Genomic DNA, 20,914 nt, shown 5'->3' with positions numbered 1-20,914 from the left:
TACTGATACTTATAAAGGCACATTACTTATGAATGGGAGATAGGCATACATTCTGGGAGTTGCAATGCCAATCTGGAAAGCACCAGGATGAAGAAGGCTGCTTTAAGGTGTGGTTGTTTATCCTCATCTCTTTCTAAAATTAAACAACACTCCTCTTGGCAAGCATATGTGCAAGCTGGAGTAGTAGATCTTCTTGAATCTTCTTATTCACAATATTTAACCATCTTTCTTACCTAGAGTAACTCCTTCTCTGTTAGCCTCTCGTAAATGATTTAAACTAGAAGCATGATCTATTATTGGTGAAGTTTTGCCTGCAACGCGATTGGGTGTCAGCGCTTGGAACGGAGGTCACGGAAAGATTTCAAAGCTTCTCTGCAAATACAATGTATTGCTTTATAACGTTGAACAGCCCGATGAATGGAGGATACTGGATATTGGGCAGCTGAGCTAGTGCAGCCTTTTCTAAGCGGAGCGCCTTACAAGCAAGCTGCCAGTTCTTCATTCGACGGGCAGAATCTTCACTTAAAATGCTCTAAAGCAAACGGGATATTCTTTGACCGGGGAAAGCAAAGTCCCCCTGCTAAACTGTGCGCAGAAGGAGTTGATTGTCAGAGCCCGGGAGATAAGAGGCAAAGGGATCTTGCGAATACCAGATGACTCAACTCAGCGGATCTCCACCAGCTCTCCTGCCTACCTCCCAGGACCGAAGATGAAGAGAACCAGAATGTTTCCATAGAAATAAGGAACCTCTCTGAGAGGGCGGGGCATCGAGGGCCAATCCACGTGCAGAGAGGCGTGGCGGGGCAGGCCAGTGACTAATCCCCGTGCCGGACAGCGGAGTGGCGTCTCCGGGAGGGCGGGGCATAGTATCACGTGCCAAGGGCAGTTAGAAAAAGTTGCGAAAGAGCAGTAGAGGAAAGAGGGAGGCATGGGGGGGGGGGTTCGCCTATAAAAAGGGGATTAACAGGCTGAGAAGCAAAAGCAGTCGGAGCGTCAGCTTTAAGAAAGTCGTTTGAGAGTCTGGTGGCGATTCTTTCCTTTAGTCCCAGGACGCAGAACTCGCCAAGACAGGCATGGGGTGTCTAGAGAAGCCCGACATATTGCAAGAGGCGAAGCCGGAGCTGGTGGAAGCAGAGACTCCTAACGGGTCAGTCCCGGCACTGGCGCCGGAGGTCCGCCTCACCTGGCGCCGGTGGGTGATCGTTCTGCTCTTCAGCTCCTACTCCTTCTGCAACGCGTTCCAGTGGATCCAGTACGGCAGCATCAACTTCATCTTTGCCAGGTTTTACGACGTGACTCCTTTCGCTATAGACTGGCTTTCCATGTGCTACATGGTCGTCTACATTCCCCTCCTGTTCCCTGTCGCCTGGCTCCTCGACCTGAAGGGGCTGCGGCTCATTGCCCTGGCCGGGTCCGCCCTCAATTGCTTGGGAGCCTGGGTGAAGACGGGGAGCGCGGAGCCCCATCTCTTCCCAGTCACGGTCCTGGGCCAGATCATCTGTTCCCTGGCGCAAGTCTTCATCCTGGGCATGCCGTCCCGCATCGCGTCCGTCTGGTTTGGCCCCCGAGAGGTCTCGAGTGCCTGCTCCATCGCTGTCTTTGGCAATCAGGTAGGAAACGAAATAGTCAGCTACAGGGGGGTGTAAACAAAAGTAAGAGTTGCTTAGACTCTGGCAGAAAGAGAAAACCCAAAAGTCCTTGACTCGCTCACCCCCCCCCCGAAAAAAGTTTGCAGCCTGCAAAAGTCAGACAAAAAGCGCGCGCGCGCGCGCACACACACACACACACACACACACAAAACACATTCTTTAAATATTGTAGACTTGTGAGTGAAAGGTCTCTGTAGGCAGAGGCACTGGATCAGATCATCAGGGAATTGCAAGTATGCAAACTGGATTAGGACTTAATAAAAGCACCCAGACAAAGCCAAACCACCTGAGGCTGGGAATGGGATGGGGGAGAGAAGGCATGAAACCTCAGGAGAGGAATGTCCGTGAAGCAGACTTTGCAGGATGGAGATTGAGAGCCCATTGGGATTGATGTTAATCTTCAAAAATGTATACTAGAAACTTTCTTTGATAATGACACCCCTTTATAATGATGGTCATGATGATTCTGTTGCGTTGCATGTACACTTAGTGCTTCTGTACTGGAGACAAATTTCTTGTGTGTCTAATCACACTCCGCCAAATAAAGTTCAATTCAATTCAATTGTGTCTTCTTCACAAATGCCTATACATGGTATATGTTATATAAACACTTTCATTTTCTGAAAAGAGGGGGGGAAGGCCAATGTGATGTAATGATGATGGTGGTGGATTAGGAGCAGGGAGACCTGGCTTTTAGTTCGCCCTTAGCCCTGGAATCTCCTTGGGCACCTTTGGGTCATATAATCATTCTCAGCCCAATCTAACTTGCAAGGTTGCTATAGTTGAGAAAAACAGGAGGAAGAAGTGCTATATATGCCACCTTCAATTCCTGAAAGAAAGGAGGGATATCAGTCTAATAAATAAATTAAATGTGATCCAGACACCAAATGAATCAGTGCAGGAACACTAATGAACAAGTAAACAAAGGGATATTGTTAAAAATGGAAGTTTGAGATGAGTTTTAAAGGTTATAGGAATGTTAATATTTTAAAAACTACACTTCAGTAGTGTTTGACTTATTTGATTGACCTGATTTTACAATTTCTTTTGCAGCAATTGTTAAACAAAAGCAGCTGTCATAAAGTGAACTCATTTTCCACAATGGGCAGTTTCTTTGCTGGAAACCAGAAGTAAATGCCAGTATATATATATGCTGCAAAACACTGTAAATATGGGTTCCTTGCCTAGTGCTTAAAATGTGGTCATATGCTCACAAGGGAGGGCCTGGCCATTGGAACTTCGAATCTGAGTTGTAAGTTGGAGGGTCTGTCATAACTTCAAAGTCACTAAACTACTGGTCATAAGTTGAGAACTACCGTAAATGCCGGCGTATAAGACGACTTCCGCGAGCGCTGAAATCGGCGCCAAAGACGGGGGTTGTCTTATACGCCGAGTCGTCTTATACGCCGGAAATACTGGTAGTTTCCAGCGTATAAGACGACGTTCTAGGAATGTGGCCCGGCTATAAAGACGGGGGTCGTCTTATACGCCGGGTCGCCTAATACGCCGGCATATACGGTACTGTGTATCTACCAAGTTCACTGTATTTTCTTGGAGTATGTATATGTTACGGTTCAGTGTTGTGAATGGATTGTTTCTAAGTTTGGGAGGTAAAAGGACTTGATTGGATTCTGCTCCTATTAGATCTGAAATAATCAGTGGTTTATGCTTTAGCTTATTCTCTAGCTGTCAGAGCAAAGAACATTAACTCAGAATGGCATTACATGCCCTATACAGAACAGGATGTCTTCCCAGATTTTTTTTCCTCATCAAGTTGGCAGTATAAATTCTAAATCCTTTCTCCAAGGCTTTCCTTTCAAAGTGAGTTTTCCTGTTAGAGAAGTATGGCTATGGTTTGTTGAGTAAGGAAATGGATCTATAAATTATATAAATAGAATAAAGTGTATTTATGGATTAACCTTAATTTAAAAAAATATATCATTGAAGAAGATTTCATGAATGAAACAAATTATGTCTGAGTGTGGAGTCTCTTTTATATTTGTGTTTGACTGGGTGAGGAATGAAGCTGTCAAGGCAGGAATCAGTGGTTCCTTAGGCTATAATAAACAGCTATCTCCCAGTCTGAAGGCCATGAAAAGAAAGGCCTTGTTGAAGTTCACAGGAATTATTGAAGATCAGATTGTTCCAGAAAGCAATTGTAGAGTAAGAGCTGTTACCATTGTGCTTAGTTGAATGTTTTGCACAAGATCATTTATTCTGATTTTGTATTATTATTTTTTATGAGTATAAGCTATGGAGAGGTAGTATATTTTGCAGCAATATATATATTGCTGCAAACGTCTTGGCGAAACGTCGCCAAGACACTTCCAATTTTACACGGGAGAAAACCCGAACAACCAAAGACCTACATACAAACACCCGTGAAAACCTCAAAAACATATATATATATATGTGTGTGTGTGTGTGTGTGTGTAGGTCTTTGGCTATTTGGGTTTTCTCCCACGTAAAATTGGAAGTATCTTGGCGACGTTTCGACGAAGTCTCATTCGTCATCTTCAGGCTGGTGCTTTCGGCTTCGTGCACCAGCCTGAAGATGACGAATGAGACTTCGTCAAAACGTCGCCAAGACACTTCCAATTTTACGTGGGAGAAAACCCAAATAGCCAAAGACCTACACACACACACACACACACACACACACACACACACACACATATATATATATATATATATATATATATATATATATATATATATATATATATTCTTAAGAATGCTAAACACAAAAAGGTGATTCCTGGGTAGACACATGTTTAACTAGCAAAAATGCAAGAACACCAGGAAATTATAAAACTATAAAAAGTTTTAATAAATTTAAAACACCAAGCTTTCGCCAGCAACTGCCGGCATCGTCATGGTGGTTTCCAGTCGATGGGAGAGGCTATTTATGGCTGTGGCGTTCTTTGCGCCCAGCTCATGGATCTCGTCATGGGCCTCAGCCAATCCATCTGCACTTTGATCCTAGTTTCCGTGTTACTGATCGTTGTTTTCTTGCTTTCCTTTGAAGGAAAGGAGGATAAGGAAAACAACAACAAAAATGTGCAAGCTCCCCCAACCCACGACCACATGAGGAGAAAAAGGATGAGAATGTTGGTACAAAGGAAAGCAAGAAAACAACGATCAGTAACACGGAAACTAGGATCAAAGTGCAGATGGATTGGCTGGGGCCCGTGACAAGATCCATGAGCCGGGCGCAAAGAATGCCACAACCATAAATAGCCTCTCCCATCGACTGGAAACCACCCTGACAATGCCGGCAGTTGCGGGCGAAAGCTTGGTGTTTTAAATTTATTAAAACTTTTTATAGTTTTATAATTTCCTGGTGTTCTTGCATTTATTGCTAGCTAAACATATACATACATACATACATACATACATACATACATACATACATACATATATATATTTAACAAACAGCTGGATTATTTTATCTGTTCCCCCAAAGAGAACTAGGGAAACAATTTTCCTACACTTCAAAACTAATATATAGCTTGGCTACTGTTCTGGTGGTAATTAACCTCTTCTCCAAGGTAGTCCACTTCATTCCCTTCCCATGCTTCTGCTATGCCCTTGAGACAGTTGTTTTGTTCTTTCATCAAATGTTTTAGAATTAGGACTTATTCCATTATTTAATTTCTAGTAGATGCCCAGATTCATGCCATCCTTTTTAGAAAGTTTTACTTCAACTATTACATGTGAAGCTCTATCTTTCCTCTGTTCCTGGATAATAAAACAGAGATAACAGATGTGACCTTAAAATAATATCTTTGTTGCTATGTAATCGATCAAGATAATTAGTCTGATCATTTCTCTATGACTAAGTTTACTTATAATATTTTATTTATTTAAAGCCTTTATATGGCCACCCATCCTATAACAAATTCTGAGTTTCTCCCAGTATCTACTAAGTTCATGCTTTCCCTAACAGGCTACAGTCCATACCTTCTGCTGAACTTTCTGGCTCCTTCAATGATCAACATCTCTTATAAGGCCCCTATTGACCATCAGGAAAAAGAGAACACTGGAAAGGAGGTGTTGTAAGGAATAGACTTGGTGAGGTGGGAACCACTTCTTGCCAGACTGACAAAGCTATTACATCAACTTTTTGGGGGTGCCTCCTAATTTCAAAACCAGGAAGCGGGCATCCATACTGTATTTCTGTTGACTTGGTGGGTGGAAAGGACAAAGAAGTGTAATACAAACAAGAAAGTGTGTGGGGGAGGAATGGAGGGTAAGATATCTGTGCACTAGAATAGGCATATCTTCTGAATATATAACTGTCCTTATTTTTGTCTGCAGTCAAGCCATTAATCTAACCATTCCTGAGTATAAGGCTATAGAGATGAGATTTATTATTGTATCTGGTCTGAAGCTTGACAGTTTGAACTGTTACGTTTTGAAAACCTACTAATATAATTACCTGCATGATGAGGATCAATGGATGCTGACATCCCAGAAACTTGCTGACTCTATGAAAGTGTGTAAGCTACCTAAGCACCTCTATATTACAAAATTGCTTTTGTATTGAATATATTCATCTTTTGTTAGATCTTGTGTGACTAGTTAATTTACATGCATTTTTTCATCCAAAAGTTATCCATTTAGAAAAAGCTGTGAATAGTTCTTTTTGTTAAGGAATACTTTTGGGTTATTCATTTTTAGTAGTCGATGACCGGAATAAAGCTCTGCCTAGTTAATAAAATCTATTGTAGAAATTTTTGTAAGCTTATTTGTTCATTTTAGATTATTCCTAATACTCTTTCTTAGCTAGCTGATGAATTATAGAATTTGAAGTTTGCACATCTTAAAAAGTGCCAAGTTTGAAAATAATTGATCTAGATTCTAGATGTATCCTTTAATGAAAAGTTTTTTATGCCTACAGTGCCAAATCATGGAACTCTTTCTTGCTGATTTTCTAGATTTGTCTCTGATTCCTAATGTGCTTAAACTTTTCCAGTAACCTTCTCAGCAGATAATACTCAGTGTATTAAGAGGAACAACCATTTGTGTATGATATCATTGGGTTTTGCCAAATAATTTGATTTAAACTGGTTATTGTGACCCAATTTGTTTGATTTCATGATAGCTGGCAGTCCAAAGTAGACTTTAGTGATATGTTAACTAGATGTATAATCTACAAATGAAGTCGGAAACTAGAATGGGGCAATTGTAGAAATGTTGTTCAAGTAAGTATATCTTATTGATAAAATATGCCTTATTCAGAACATCCATTCATCTACCTGAATGTTTTATTACATGTGTTCTTCTATACTCTATGTATCTGGAAATGCCTGATAATTAAAATTCCTTTTTCTGAGCAGCTTATCTGAAAGTTACAGAAAAGCCATAGTTGTAAACAGCTCATCTAAATTATGCTACTTTGCACAAGAGGCATTAGCAGAGGAGTATACGAAGGGACTGAAGATGAAAAAGCTTTGGTTGATTAATAATAATCTGTCTAATCTGGCTGACTGGGCAATTAACAAAAATATTGTAGCAATAATACATTAAATTCATATCCCGCCCAATTTCCAAAGATTTTGGGAAGAATTATTATTATGGAATATTTCCTATTTGAGTTTAAAAAGGAAAGCTCTATATGGATACATAGCTGATGTGGGTTGTTTTTTGGGTAATTAAGGTTATTGTTTTATCCTTGCACAAAATGGGTTGTATACTGTATTTCTGTTTTAATCTTTGTGTATCTCCAGGAGTCACTGTTGTGAGATGGATGGCCATATAAATAATATAAATGAATAAATACATAAATCTTCATCTATGATAAACATACTATCTAGGCAGAGCAAACAGTCAGTATTGGGTAATTGCCTCTTCCTTGTTTTGAAATCAGGCACTGTGAATTGAGGGAGGATTGCAAAAGCCTAAAAGGTTTGCATGGAGTGATGAAGTTTAGAATCTTGAAATCCAAGCAGGTACACAAATCAAAAACAAAATGAAAATGATTGTGCTCCTTTAGAGGTACATCTAAATAGGATTCATGAAAATAATTCATAAAAATTATTTTGCCAAAGTTGCAAAACTTTAAAGCCATTTCAGCTTTATTGGACTTCAGACCCTATTTGGAAACCATTTGGGAATGAGCAGCATACAAATTTGGGGGAACAAAATACATAAATACCTGTCCATCCATAAACTGTGGACTGTACAGTCAAAGAGATAGATTTCACAGTAGACATGATACAATTCAGTAGAGTTTTCCCTACAGCATTTTTTGGCATAGCCTTTCCCAAAAAAACTGGTACAATCAAATGAATTGTAACATTGTAACATTGGACAGGTAATCCTCAAATTATGATCACAATTGAGCCCAAAAATTCCATTGCTAAGCAAGATGGTTATTAAATGAGTTTTGCCCCACTTTACAACCTTTTTGCTATAGTTGTGAATCACTGCAGTTGTTAAGTTAGTAACATGATTGTTAAGTGGATCTGACTTCCCCAATGATGTTGCTTGTCAGAGGGTTGCAAAAGGTGATCACATGATCCCTGGACCCTGTAACCGTCATAATACATGCCAGTTCCTAAGTGGCTGAAATTTGATCACATGACCATGGGAATGCACAAATGGTCATAAGTGTGAAAAAGGTAATAAGCTACTCCGCTGTTGTAACTTCAAACAATCATTAAACAAATGGTTCTAAGTTGAGGATTGCCTGTAACTGCAAGGAGAGAAGCTAGGCTGATGTGGTCATTTAGGGTTCTGTGCTAGTCCAGTCTTATATATCCGGTCAAACAGGTTGATTCCAGGCAAAAATGTAGTTTCTGCAGAAATAACTAGATTTGTAAATCTAGTTGTAAGCTTGAATGGAAAGTAACAGCAAAGAAATAAATAATTTATCCCTGCATAGTATCTTTAGAATTACTTTACTTGGCTTTTAGATAAGCTCTAACTGTATGTGCATATTTGGAGAGCTAAGATTTACTGCAGCAAAATGCCAAATTACATGGAGCATGGACTCCTATTAGTTCTTGCACATTCATATGCTTGATGGAGAAAATGGAGACATAAAAGCACTTTGTTATGGCTGGGAGGTGAGACTTCACCAGAATATTTTAGGTGTATAGTTTCTGCAGTTTAGCATAGCTGAGACCATCTCTCAGTTGGTTTGGTAGCTGTCAATTCATTTGTGATTAAAAGATAATATTCTCTTCTAGAATATTGTATCTGTATAACTTTAAGAAAATAGGTACTCTAAATTGCAACTAAGTATTAAACAAATGAAAGTAGAGCAGGGCTCCTGAAGATGAAGCTGCCAATCAAGACTTAGCATTTGGGCAGTTGATTGTCATTCTTCTCCACTAGGTTAACAGGCATACAGATCATTTAACCATATTTCCACAATGATGAATGAATCATATTTCTACTTAAAATTATATCAATCAATACATACACATTTCTATTTTCTCATAATCTTGTGATTGCATACAATACTTGGCCTCTTCATACTTTGCTATCAATTAGATGTCTAACATAGGACTTTAATTATTTGGACTAATATTTGGAGTCTCAAAATACCTTCAGCAGATTTCGGCATGTCAGGAGTATTAGATATTGAAGCAGATTATGTGGGTGTGTAAATATTCGTAAGCTTCTATGGGTTCTTTCCTTGTCTAGCACAAAGGTGATTCTTTAAAACTTCAAGACCGTTTTTATCTAGAACAGCATTTTTCACCCTTGGTAATTTGAAAGTGGGGGGACATCAACTCCCAGAATCCTCCAGCCAGCCAAGGAGGAGATTCTGGTCCTCCCAGAGTCTCCATGGACAGAAGCTCTTCCAATTCTAACTTTAAATTTACCACATCCTCCCAGCAATCTTTCTTTAGCTGCTCAGAAGATTCACCCTTTCTCTCCTGAATAATGACTAGTGAAGTTGTTATGAAGCTGTTATAACAGAAAGGAGATTTATTTGCTGGAAATTGATCACAGGAATAACAAAGACTAGCATTTGACTAACTGCATTGTGGCAGGATGAGAGTAAAAATCCCATGTGTGTGCACTCTGTGTGTGTGTTTGTGTGTTTGTGTGTCCGGGGAAAAAAGAAAGAAGGAAGTGATCTCAGTTTTGCAATCTTGTCAAGAAAAAGCAAGCAAATTAATAGACAAATTAATTAATCAATGGAAGTAAATTAATAGACAGTAAAAAAATTCAGAGTATATTTTTAACTCTCTATACCTTTGGTTTATAGGTCATGAGATGCTATGAGTCAATGCTATTGGATTTGTATCTCCAAGAATTGTTGTAGATAACAATTGAATCTCTAACATTTAAAAAGATGATACATTTGAAATTCAGGATGGTTGACAGTCCATCTCCACTTATAGTGTTCTGATCAATATCTCTTTAAAAATATTCCTGTGGCATTGCATTGTCTGCTTTTGTGTTATGTATGTACCTGGAACTTGCTTATTCAGTTCCTGAATCACTCAGTGCCCAAGATAGCTATCAGAAATTAAAGCCCCTAAAATTAAATTGTTGCTATTTGTGCCACACATTGAATGCATCTATATTTTTCCAAATAATGCAGTGTGGCACATACTGTTTGTGGTTTCTGTCATGCCATTTTCTGGGACACTTCATGCCATGCCTTCTAATTCTTTGTTGTTTTACTTTCTCAGAAAGAGTTATTTACCAGCCTATGATCATGTATGCCAAGTTTTCTTAGTACTGTATTTTTCTGAATAATTTTTACAGATGAAATTTGGAATTTCCCTACTGACATTCCTGTTGTGCATATGCATGCACAAATTTATGCTGATTTGGCTAGTTAAGCAAGAGCATCCATAGTTTGAACATTGCTAATACTGAAAATGATGCTTTTCAGGCCTTCCTTTTGTAGTATGAAGAGGTCCGAAACTTGTTTAGTTAGTTTTGCAAGCTGTTTGGTCCTAGGAAATATTAATGCCTAATTTCCTGTTTTGCTGTGAAAGTTGTGTTTGTGAGGAGATCATCTTTATAACTGATTTGGCATAGCAGCTATTTTTGTAATAGAAAAGCCATTTTCCTGCTCACAAGAAGTTCTTAAAATTCCAATTATGCTTCCCCGGTCCCAAAAGATTAGGGAGTCATCTTCTAGTAGCGTTTTTCAACTTTATAAACTGTAACGTTTATGGAGTTCAGCTCCCAGAATTCTCCAACCAGCATGCTGGCTGAGGAATACTGGGATTTTAAATCCATATATGTTACAAATGCCAAGCTTGTTTTAGAAATTGCCTGGATTGGCTGTTGAGCTGATAGTTTTGGAAAGGGAGGAGGCAGAATTGCAAGTTGACAGAGTAATAGAGTGGGCCGTGATTCTTCAGTAAAGCAAGACACAATCTATATAAGGAAGTGAAACTATAAGGAAAACTAGCTAAGCATTATCTCAAGCGTGTTCTGGTCAGACCCACATATATTGCAATGGCCATGAGGGAAAAATTAAGTTGTTTTTTAGGTTTTAAACAGAGCAAATATATAGTAAGAGAAATTAGACAAAGCAGACCTGGAGTTTGGAGTGGACCTGGCATCCTTAACTGTTATTTGAAGTGTTAGTACTTAGTATATATTTTGGGGTCTTTAGCTTTTATTAGGATTTCCAAGAGCCCTAACTTGATGTAATGTAACAGATTCAATGTTTCAATTGGTGTTCTCTTTAAAGAATAAAAAAAGCAGTTTAATGCTGAGAGAAGACTTTTATCTCATCAGTAGGAGCCAGTATTCTTTCTGAATTATAATCCTGCCCTTGAGAGATTGCAGGATGCCAGCAAGGACTGTATTTTTTTTTTTTTGCAAAAATAAATCATTATCTTCTATTTTTCCAGTGCCAAGTTGTTCAGTAATTTGGAAGGGAATTAGTCTATTCAATCTTAATTCCTTTGAAAGACCTGCCAGACTTACTTTAATCATTAATGGGCAAAATATTTCATGGAGAACCTATTCAGCCAATCCATATAGGAAGCTGAATTGAAAGAAAGTGGCTCCTTGTGTGAAAAAATTTGAATCACAATAAGGACAAATTCATTAGTGCTTTTTAATATATTTATAGTATAAAAAAAAAGAAAAAAGGTAACGTACATATTCCTTTTCTTTATATTTTCCTTGTTGTATTATACTGATCTTTATTAAATCTCACTAATTAGAGAGAAAATGAAGAATATTATATTAATAGCATGAACATAATAAATGTTTATTAAATAAAATAAAGGTAAGAAACATAAATGACAAACAATAAAAGTCTTTTACGATGAAATAGTTAACTGGCAAGCAGAACAATGAAACAGGGCCATCTCACTTTAGCCAATTAGCTAGCAGAGATTTTATCAATCAGAACACCAATATATGGTTTTATTACTAGGTTGATAATATCTGTATCAAGGTCATATTTAGGATGATATAATCTGAGAAACCTATCCTCCAAGACCTGCCTAAATCCTGTTTTTCTTCTCTCTTATGATGAACAGAGAGCTATTTCTTTCCTTCAGACTTTTTTCTTTATTTCTTTTTTTCTCTTTCATTTTGCCTGGCAGAATCCTTCCTTCCATGGATTGTGGGAGTGGAAAGGTGTCCATGGACAGTGCTGCTCATTTTCTCAACTGTCTTTAGAAAGTAGCCTTGGGTGTCTCAGAAAAGGCCTTGGAGGGCTATGTATGGCCTATAAGCTATGGCTTTGCAACTTCTGCTATAACAGTGTTTCTCAACCTTAACAATTCTTCAGCACACTTTCTGGAGAATTCTGGAAGCTGTAGTCCATCAATCTTGAAATTGCCATGGCTGAGAAACAATATACTATAAACTCTTTGGCTGCTTTCCAAAGCAATACTCTGCAGTTTTCAGACCAGTGCATAAATCAGACGGAATGAAAGTAGGGCAACAATGAACAAGCAACATTGTTTTTTAAAGTATTTTTACATAACGTTTAGCTTCATTTCTCAAAATCCCTCTGTTAATAGTATTCACAAAATATTGCTCCCAAATGCTTTTGAAGCATCGAATCAATTTTCTGCCAACCGATAAAGCTACATTACAATCTGTTTCTGATCTAGGTGACAATAAATGAAATATTGACTATCATGTTGCCAAAGACTGTAATTTTAAACTATCAGAAGCCTCAAATGGAAATATTTATGAGAATAAGCTAGAAGGCTTGGGACGTTAGTTTTGAAGAAAGGCAACTGTTGGGGATATGATTGAAGTATATAGAATTATATATAGGATGAAGAAAGTTGAAAAGTCTTTTTTTCTTTTTTTCAAATATTAGAACCAGAGATCATTCAATAAAGCTAAACAGATTTTGAACAGATGAAAGAAAGCATCCCTTTACTTAGCACAATTAATACATGGAATTTTATGATCAAACAATACCATGTCTATGGTCACACTCTTATGAAGGAAATTGGATTAATGTAGGGAAAACAGTTTTATCAAGGGCTACTGGCTGGAAGATGCAGTATTGCCTCTTTGAGGCTGGCATGTCTCCAAATACCAATATGGCAGTGGAACAGTAGTTGGAGACGTGTGTGTATATGTGTGTCCTGCTTGCAAGCACTCTGAGGCATCTGAATGGCCATTGTGAGAAGTGATGTTGGACTAAGATGGGCCTCTGTTAGAACAAATAGGCCTGTCCTTAAATTCTTAGGATATGAATATATATTTACATTACAAAGAAAATAATGTAGCTGTCTTTTTTTTTCTTTGGTGTACAAGAGGAAAAGCCTTGGAAACTAGGAGAAGATCTTCCATCATAACTGAATGGAAACTTTTATCTATTTCTATTAGTGACGCGTCTTCCATAAATAGAAACAAAAAGATGCATAATTCCCTTTCTACTACCAGCTTTTGTGTGTCCTGATAACTTGCCATTTTGAATGTGTAAAGGGGGAAGGGGCGTACAGACAGAATGGGTAACGTTGGGTTATAACCCTAAGGATCATTACGGAACCCTTAGTCTGAAGCAGAGCACAAATATATCAGTGCATCACCAAATTTCTTTGTCAGGTTACATTTGCTGAAGCAATTGCTACTGGCAGGAATGTTTTGGAAGGTGAATATATTAAATAGTTTGCAGTTTCTTTTTCCAATTGAAAAGATTACAGTATTGACAATATATTGCTATTGGCCTTTTCTTGTATAATATAACATCTTAGATATGTTTTGCATGAGATGTACATTTTTAATGTACCTGTCTCGTATATGTTTTGTGTATGTGTATGTGTGTATATATACATATGCGTATACATATACTTGTGTGTGATATGTATATATATGAGATATGTGTATATGTATACACACAGAGAGACACACATAGATACACACTGTATAGACCCTTGTGCCAACAGAGAGGGCCTACTGTGAATCCTGTCAGTCAAAGAACTCTGATTATTGGGATCCAGAACAGTCTTCTCTGCTATGGTATCTTTCCTTTGGATCACCCTACCCTCCAAGGTGAGATCTGCGTCCACCCTCCTACTCTTCTATTAGAGCCTGAACACCTGGTTCTGCCACGTGGCCTTGGGACCCAATGGGGGAGAACCACACTAGTGGTGGCTACTAGACTGATAGCAAACTCCATCTCCCACAGCACTCCCTGCCCGCCTATCTTTTACACTCCTATTGTTTTATGCTCATTGTTTTCTTTTTCATTATTTATTCTATTGTTTCATTACTTTGCTACTGTTATATTTACATATCTCTTCATTTCCATTTTTATTGTTGTGAGCTGCCTAGACTAGCCCCATGATGAGATAGGTGACATAAATTTAACGACAATAATGTAAGACCATCAAACATTCACATCTGCCTATATCAAGTCCTGGGAAAGGACTTGATAGGGGGATTAAAAATGACAAATCCAGTATAAACATCTGGCTGACTACACGACAAACCATAATAATAATATAAAGATAATGGTGAATTTGATCCTTTTCAGATTGTACTTTTCAGGCATATACGTTACTGTGATGAGCTTCCGGATATGGGATGATAAAGAAGGACTCTAGGGCAGTGTCTGGCAAGTGAAGACCTCCAACAAACATTGTGGGAGTTAATGATTTGTAGGCTTAGTTGGCATCCTTGGTTCTACCATGGAGACAAGTTTGTTTCTGAAAAGTTAAATGTGACACAAAGTTCATTTCAGAATTTGGATTTGTTTTCCAAAGACAGAAGATGGGAATAACTTGGTACCTGTGAACACTTTTCTCACTTTTCTTACTCTTTCCTCATATGTTTCTAAAAGGTACTGTGTGTTTTAGCTTGCTGACCTCAATTTTGTTTTACTCTGCTGTTGTGAAACAGTTTGGGACAATAACAAACAAAGTTATCACAGAAAATCATAATAACAGACATTCTGATTCCACATGTAAAGAGCAGCCTGTGGAAACAGCTTTGATTTTGCTTTGTTCAGGGTAAGAGTAATTCATTATCAGGCAGCTTGGATACTAGTCTCAAATGTTTGGAGACCATGATAGTCTGTTGAAGACTGTCTTTCCAGTTTCTTCTGCCAGAAATCTATACTTGGGGAAAAAATGGATCTGAAATAAAATGCCTCAGTATATGCTTGTTTCCTAATAAAGAATTATACCTATTCAGCTGACTTACTTTAGTCAGCACTAATCCCTTACTGTATATCTTTATATACTGTAGTTGTAAGGATTGTTGTTTGTTTATTTATTTATTTTCACACAGTTCTTTTGTTAACTATATCAGCCCTGGTGGAGTTAATGCAATTCTTCCTGCTTTTCAGTTACAGAATTTATGTAATTTGTAGTTTTTATTAAAAACTATTAAAACTGTTTTACAGATGTAATGAAGTCTATTTAGACAGTGCTAGCAGGAATTCATGTTGTAGAGTGAAAGCTTCAGCTGCATATCTTTGTTATTCATACTGCTGGAATATTTATACTTTTCTTATGTTAGAAAAGTTTGTTTATTTCAGAATCCATCTGTTTAACTTATTTCAGTGCAGATTGGTCATATAGAGCAGTGTTTCCCAAACTTGACAATTTTAAGGCATGTGGACTTCAACTCCCAGAATTCCACAGCCAGCGTTGCTGGCTGTGTAATTCTGGGAGTTGAAGTCCTCATGCCTTAAAATTGTCAAGTTTGGGAAACACTGATATAGAGCTTCAGTAGTTGGCAGCACCTGATAGACCTTATCTTGAATCAGAAATTAGTGAAGTCAGTCCTGATTAATATTTGGGTGGTACAAGTCAGGAAATACCAGGACTGTAAGTTAGACTGAGAAATATCCAGGGAGCAACAACTAATCCCATATTATTGACAAAAACCTATTCCATATCCATGAAGTCACCAGGATTCAACCTTTAGAATGAAAGAGATAACACTACAGTAGTTATTTCTAATAACTCTTCCTGAAGTTTTCTCTGTTTTCAGTGGTTTGTTGGTTTATTTTTCACATTTCTGAACTGCACTCTCAGGGGGTCCCTCAAAGGGGGTCTTTGTGCATTATGCTTCCTGAGATCCCCATGTGTTATTCTTGTCATATATTTTAGAACAACCTTTCAAGGATTTTGGGAAGAAAGAAAAACAGCAACATGCAAAGCCACATTTTTTGAAAGGTTATAATCAAGTCCCATTATACATTTAAACTTCATTTTCTAAACGTGTTTGAATTTGTTCTTCTAAAAGCTTTCCAAATCTACCCATCCTGAAATGGATAACTATATTAAATCTTAATAAAGGGAATAATGATAGTTATAGCATGTTGGGAATTTATGGTTATTGTGGAGCCACATTCTGAGATGGGGTGATATTCTATACTGTGGCTAGTTTCAATTTCTATTGCCTAAGTCCGTGGTGGCGAATCTATGGCACGCGTGCCACAGGTGGTACGCAGAGCCCTCTCTGTGGGCATGCGCACCATCGCTCCAGTCCTAGGCCTTCAGCTGGGTTTTATAAAACCTTTTCGCTTTAGGTCTCCGCTGCTGTGTGCAAAAAAAAAAAAAAAAAAGAACAATCAATCAATTTCAACTTCTCGCGGGAATAAAAAGATCTCGCAAAGTTGGAATTGATTGAACTTTTTAGTCCCACCCAGTCTGCCATTACCACCGCAGCTACGCCCACCCATTGGATGATGCCCACCCAATTGGCCACACCTACCCAATTGGCCACACCCACCTGGCACCCAATGATACATTAGTGGATTTTGGGTTGCAGTTTGGGCACTCGGTCTCTAAAAGGTTCACCATCACTGGGCCTAAGTGATTGTAACTAATAAAAGCAGTGGACCCAAAGGCCAAACTTTTTGATTGGCTGCAAATGAAACTACCACTACTGAACCTATTATTGCATTTTAAGATACCATGGAAGCTGTATAAAGACAGATCTTTTAGTGGGACAGATAAAAATTTGACCTTTTCTCATACTATTGAACATATTTGAGAGAGAAAGTGAATAAGCACATATGTTGATTATGGTACAGCTGTAATGGGGAAAGATAGGGGATTTGACATGGAGTTCCAGGCACTCCGAAAGCTATTGATAGCTCTCTTGTTCCTCCTATTAAAAAAATGCTGCATATTATAATTTTTTTAATTCTTTGAAGAATTTACCTAATGAGGCATGACCTCTTAATTTTGTTCTGTTTTCCTTTTAAACATAACCTCTTTTTTCTTTCTTTCATCAATTCAATAACACCCACTCCAATAGCAGATAAACTGTCAGTCCCTGAAGAATTTCTTTTATTGATGTCCTTCCCAAATTAGATCATTCTGTGTAGGCCAGACTTCTCCAAGCTACCAGTAGTGACCTCCAGGTATTTTGGATTACAATCTTATCAATTCTAATTCAACATATCTGCAAGATGCTATGTTAAAGAAAGATAATATACCTTATACAGTGTCTTAAAAGGAGCTCCCTTGCCCTGCATTCTTTGTAGTTGTTTGAGATCCACTTTCTTGGCAATCCCAGAAACTCCCTAAGACAAATAAATTCATTGACCTTGGAAGTTTTTGGAAAGAAAGGCAAGTATTTGTTCATTCAGAACTGGTGTTTATAAACATTGTTTTGTAAGGTTTTTGCCATTCCTGCTAAGCTAACGTTTCATCATTTTGTTAGTTGTTATAATATTTTAATCCTTATTTCTGGTCTCTTAGAACTATGCAGTGATACATTGAAGGAAGCTATATACACATGCACAAAATAATTTCTTAAGATCATTAATAGATTTAAGATCTTTATCTTTTGGGCATTTATAATAAAGATAAAAATATAAGTTTCCATAAATACAGTGATACTAGTAAAATTCAGAATTATATGAAATGTATTGATATTATTATTAGAAAGATTAGGGGCAATATCACAATGATATTTTCCTACAACTTGTTAAAATATTACACAATATTTTAACAATAGGTATTCTGTTAAGGCACTTGCATATTTAAGAAGTGACAAGTTATTTGTATTTTTTCATTTAGCTTGGCATTGCAGTTGGTTTCCTCCTCGCCCCAGTTCTGGTTCCCAACTTGGAGGAGAAGGAAGAGCTGGCATATCATATTGGCATCATGTTTTTTATCACAGCGGGTGTGGCAACAGCACTTTTCATCTTAGTTGTCTTTGGTAAGTAAAAATAATTAAATGTAGTTGCAGATTTGACAGAGGGACCATAAGGTGGGTGCTGAATTGCTGGAGTATCAATTTCAGGCTAGGGATTATACAAATTTTGAGGGAAACCAAAAATGAGGTGACAGAGTTAGTGTAATTATTGGGAAGGAGAATGATCCCTTTAAAAAGTTTTCATTAAGTGTCAAATTGTACAAAGGATTGAATTCAAAATGGGCACATGGACACAACAGATGCCCAATAGAACAGGGACTGGTGGAGAAGAATGAAGACCAGAAAAAATGTATTTTTTGGAAACTGTCAATCTCTTGCTCCTAAACTGTGTGTTGCTACATACTATATTTTGCCAAGTAGGGTTTGTTTGTTTTAGCTTGGTATGATGTGTAATCCACCTATTATACTTTAGAGTTATTTGCAAATTGGGCCACTACAGATGTTCAATAAATGATGATGAAAACGTTTGGCTTAAAATGTTTGACCAGTTATACCTTATTTTCAGCTGGCTTTTATTTTAATTTATTTTAATCCACAGTTAATCATTCCTGGTTCTGCCCTTCTTTCTTTAGTGTTTCAGGAAAAGCCTCCATATCCTCCAAGCCCAGCCCAGGCTGTGATTAAGGCAGCAGCTCCAGAGGACTATTCCTATCTGAAATGCATTGTCCGGTTATTTTCTAACGTTAACTTTGTGCTGTTAATAGTCACTTACGGTAAGATCTCTTGATTGGAAGGATCATATAACATGCCACTTTTTCATGTTTGTTTGTGTTATTTCATCTAGGTTAGGGATAGGCAACCTTGGCTCTTTTATGACTTGTGGACTTCAACTCCCAGAATTCCCGAGCCAGCCATGCTGGCTAAGGAATTCTGGGAGTTGAAGTCCATGAGTCATAAAAGAGCCAAGGTTGCCTACTCCTGACTAGGCCATTTACCTGCCAGCATCTTGGTGTACAAATAAGGTGTTAAACAATCCCCAAATAAGATGTCCTTAAACAAACATATTTGTTTTCAAAAGAAGTTAAAGATAAAATTATATGAAAATTACTCTAAATACTTGCATATCAAAGCATCAGTTTTACCAAGACAATCTGCTGTTAATTTGTTAATTTGAAGGGGAGACAATTCAGTTCCTCAAATGTGACCAGCCATTTAGCTGCCTCTGTGGGAGAGCAACTGTCTTTATTAAGCCATTTTTTGCAGATCGCTTTTCAATGTTCGCAGGTGCAATTATGAAATTTTAGTGTTGCTTATCTTTAAATCTTCATTTACAATAACACTACATTTTCACAACGGCACCTGGGAACTACTCCTTCATAAAAAATATCCAAATTACATACAAATCAGTATTTGTATTTTACAGGTAATCCCCGAGTTGCGAGCGTTCACTTAACGCTCGTTGAAAGTTATGTGATGAGCACCCCCTAGTGTTTATGAGCAAGTCCTGAAGTTACAAATATTACAGTACCATGGCAGTCATTTGCCCTTACGAGTGACTTCAGTGGCACTGCAATATTCACCCTATACCCCGCCACACTCCTCAGAACTGCTTCCTCCCCCCTTCTTGCCGCCCCGGACTCACTTACCTTACAAAAATCCTCTCTGCCGTGGTTTCTTTCCCTTTGAAGGAGAGGAGAGTTGGCTTGGAAATGTTTTTTGCACTGAGAATGGAAGTTTCTGGAGTTCATGATCTCGTGCAAATGTTTGAAGTTGCGCCAAATCACAGACCTCAGAAACTTTCATTCTCTATGCGAAAGGTGCCTGTCTCCTGCTCCTGAACCAACTCCTTTCTGCTTGACAGCAAGCCTGAAGCCTTCAATTGAGGGAGAAGGCCAGTCCCCTTGCACCCGCGTCCAGCCCGCTGGAGCTCATTGCGCAGGGGGAGAAAGTGACCCCATTGTCCCCAGAGCCTTCCTCCAAGCGGCCCAGAATGGAGGCAGGGGGAGGCCTCAAAGGACTGCTCCAAGTTGCTGCCGCCTGGAACGGAACTTCCAAGGACCTGATCCAAGCCTTGGAGGAGTTTTCCTAGCTGTTTGCGTCAGGAACGGAGGTTGGGGGGGGACTTCTGCATGCCTCCGGAGGTTGGATCTAGCCCTCAGAGGACTGCTCCAAGCTGCTGCTGCCTGGAACAGAACTTCCAAGAGTCTGATCCAAGCCTCGGAGTCGTGCAGAAGTTCCCCCTCAACCTCTATCCCTGGCACAAACGGCTAGGAAAATGCCTCCGAGGCTTGGATCAGGCCCTTGCAAGTTCCGTTTTGGGCAGCAGCACTTGGAGCAGTCCTCTGAGGGCTGGATCCAATCTCCAGAGGCATGCAGAAGTCCTCCCCATTTCCTAGTGCAAATGGCTTGGAAAACATCTTCAAGGCTTGGATCAGGTCCTTAGAAGCTTCTGCCCCCCCTCCCGCAGCCCGATCCGGTCTCTGGAGGCCTTTTCCAGGACACTGTGGCCAGAATCTGAAGCTGGGGGAGGTTTCCGAGACCCCCTGTGGCCCAATCAGGCCTGGAAAAGGCCTCCAGAGCCTGGATTGGGCCACGGGGGATCGCAGAAGTGTTTCCTGGCCTTAGATCCAGGCCACAGAGGCCTGGAAAAGGCCTCCAGAGCCCAGATTGGGCCACGCAGGATGCGCTGAAACGTTCCGGGTGGCAGCAGGAACCGCGGCAGAGAGGAGATGGATCTT

The 20,914-nt window shown here is 38.9% G+C and overlaps 1 protein-coding gene across 3 annotated transcripts in view; it reads left to right on the top strand.

The window, feature by feature from the left end:
• Positions 1–921: 921 nt before the first annotated feature.
• Positions 922–20,914, top strand: part of FLVCR2 (FLVCR heme transporter 2) — a 45,141-nt gene continuing 25,148 nt past the window's right edge. For 2 of the 3 annotated variants that reach the window (XR_005557726.1, XM_039351691.1), the window contains exons 1-3: positions 922–1,610; positions 18,098–18,239; positions 18,809–18,949. Coding sequence is in view for 2 of the 3 variants with exons in the window: in XM_039351691.1 (XP_039207625.1) it covers positions 1,074–1,610; positions 18,098–18,239; positions 18,809–18,949 (820 nt within the window). In the remaining variant the exon portion in view is untranslated. The remainder of the gene's footprint in view (positions 1,611–18,097; positions 18,240–18,808; positions 18,950–20,914) is intronic. The other variant, XM_039351690.1, reaches the window with a different exon arrangement.

This window comes from Crotalus tigris, unplaced genomic scaffold (assembly GCF_016545835.1).
Source record: "Crotalus tigris isolate CLP2741 ecotype Arizona unplaced genomic scaffold, ASM1654583v1 scf7180000018371.15429387391:27106975, whole genome shotgun sequence".
Classification (NCBI taxonomy): Eukaryota; Metazoa; Chordata; class Lepidosauria; order Squamata; family Viperidae; genus Crotalus; species Crotalus tigris.
Note: the sequence above shows the minus strand (reverse complement) of the source record. Positions and strands in the feature narration are given on the sequence as shown.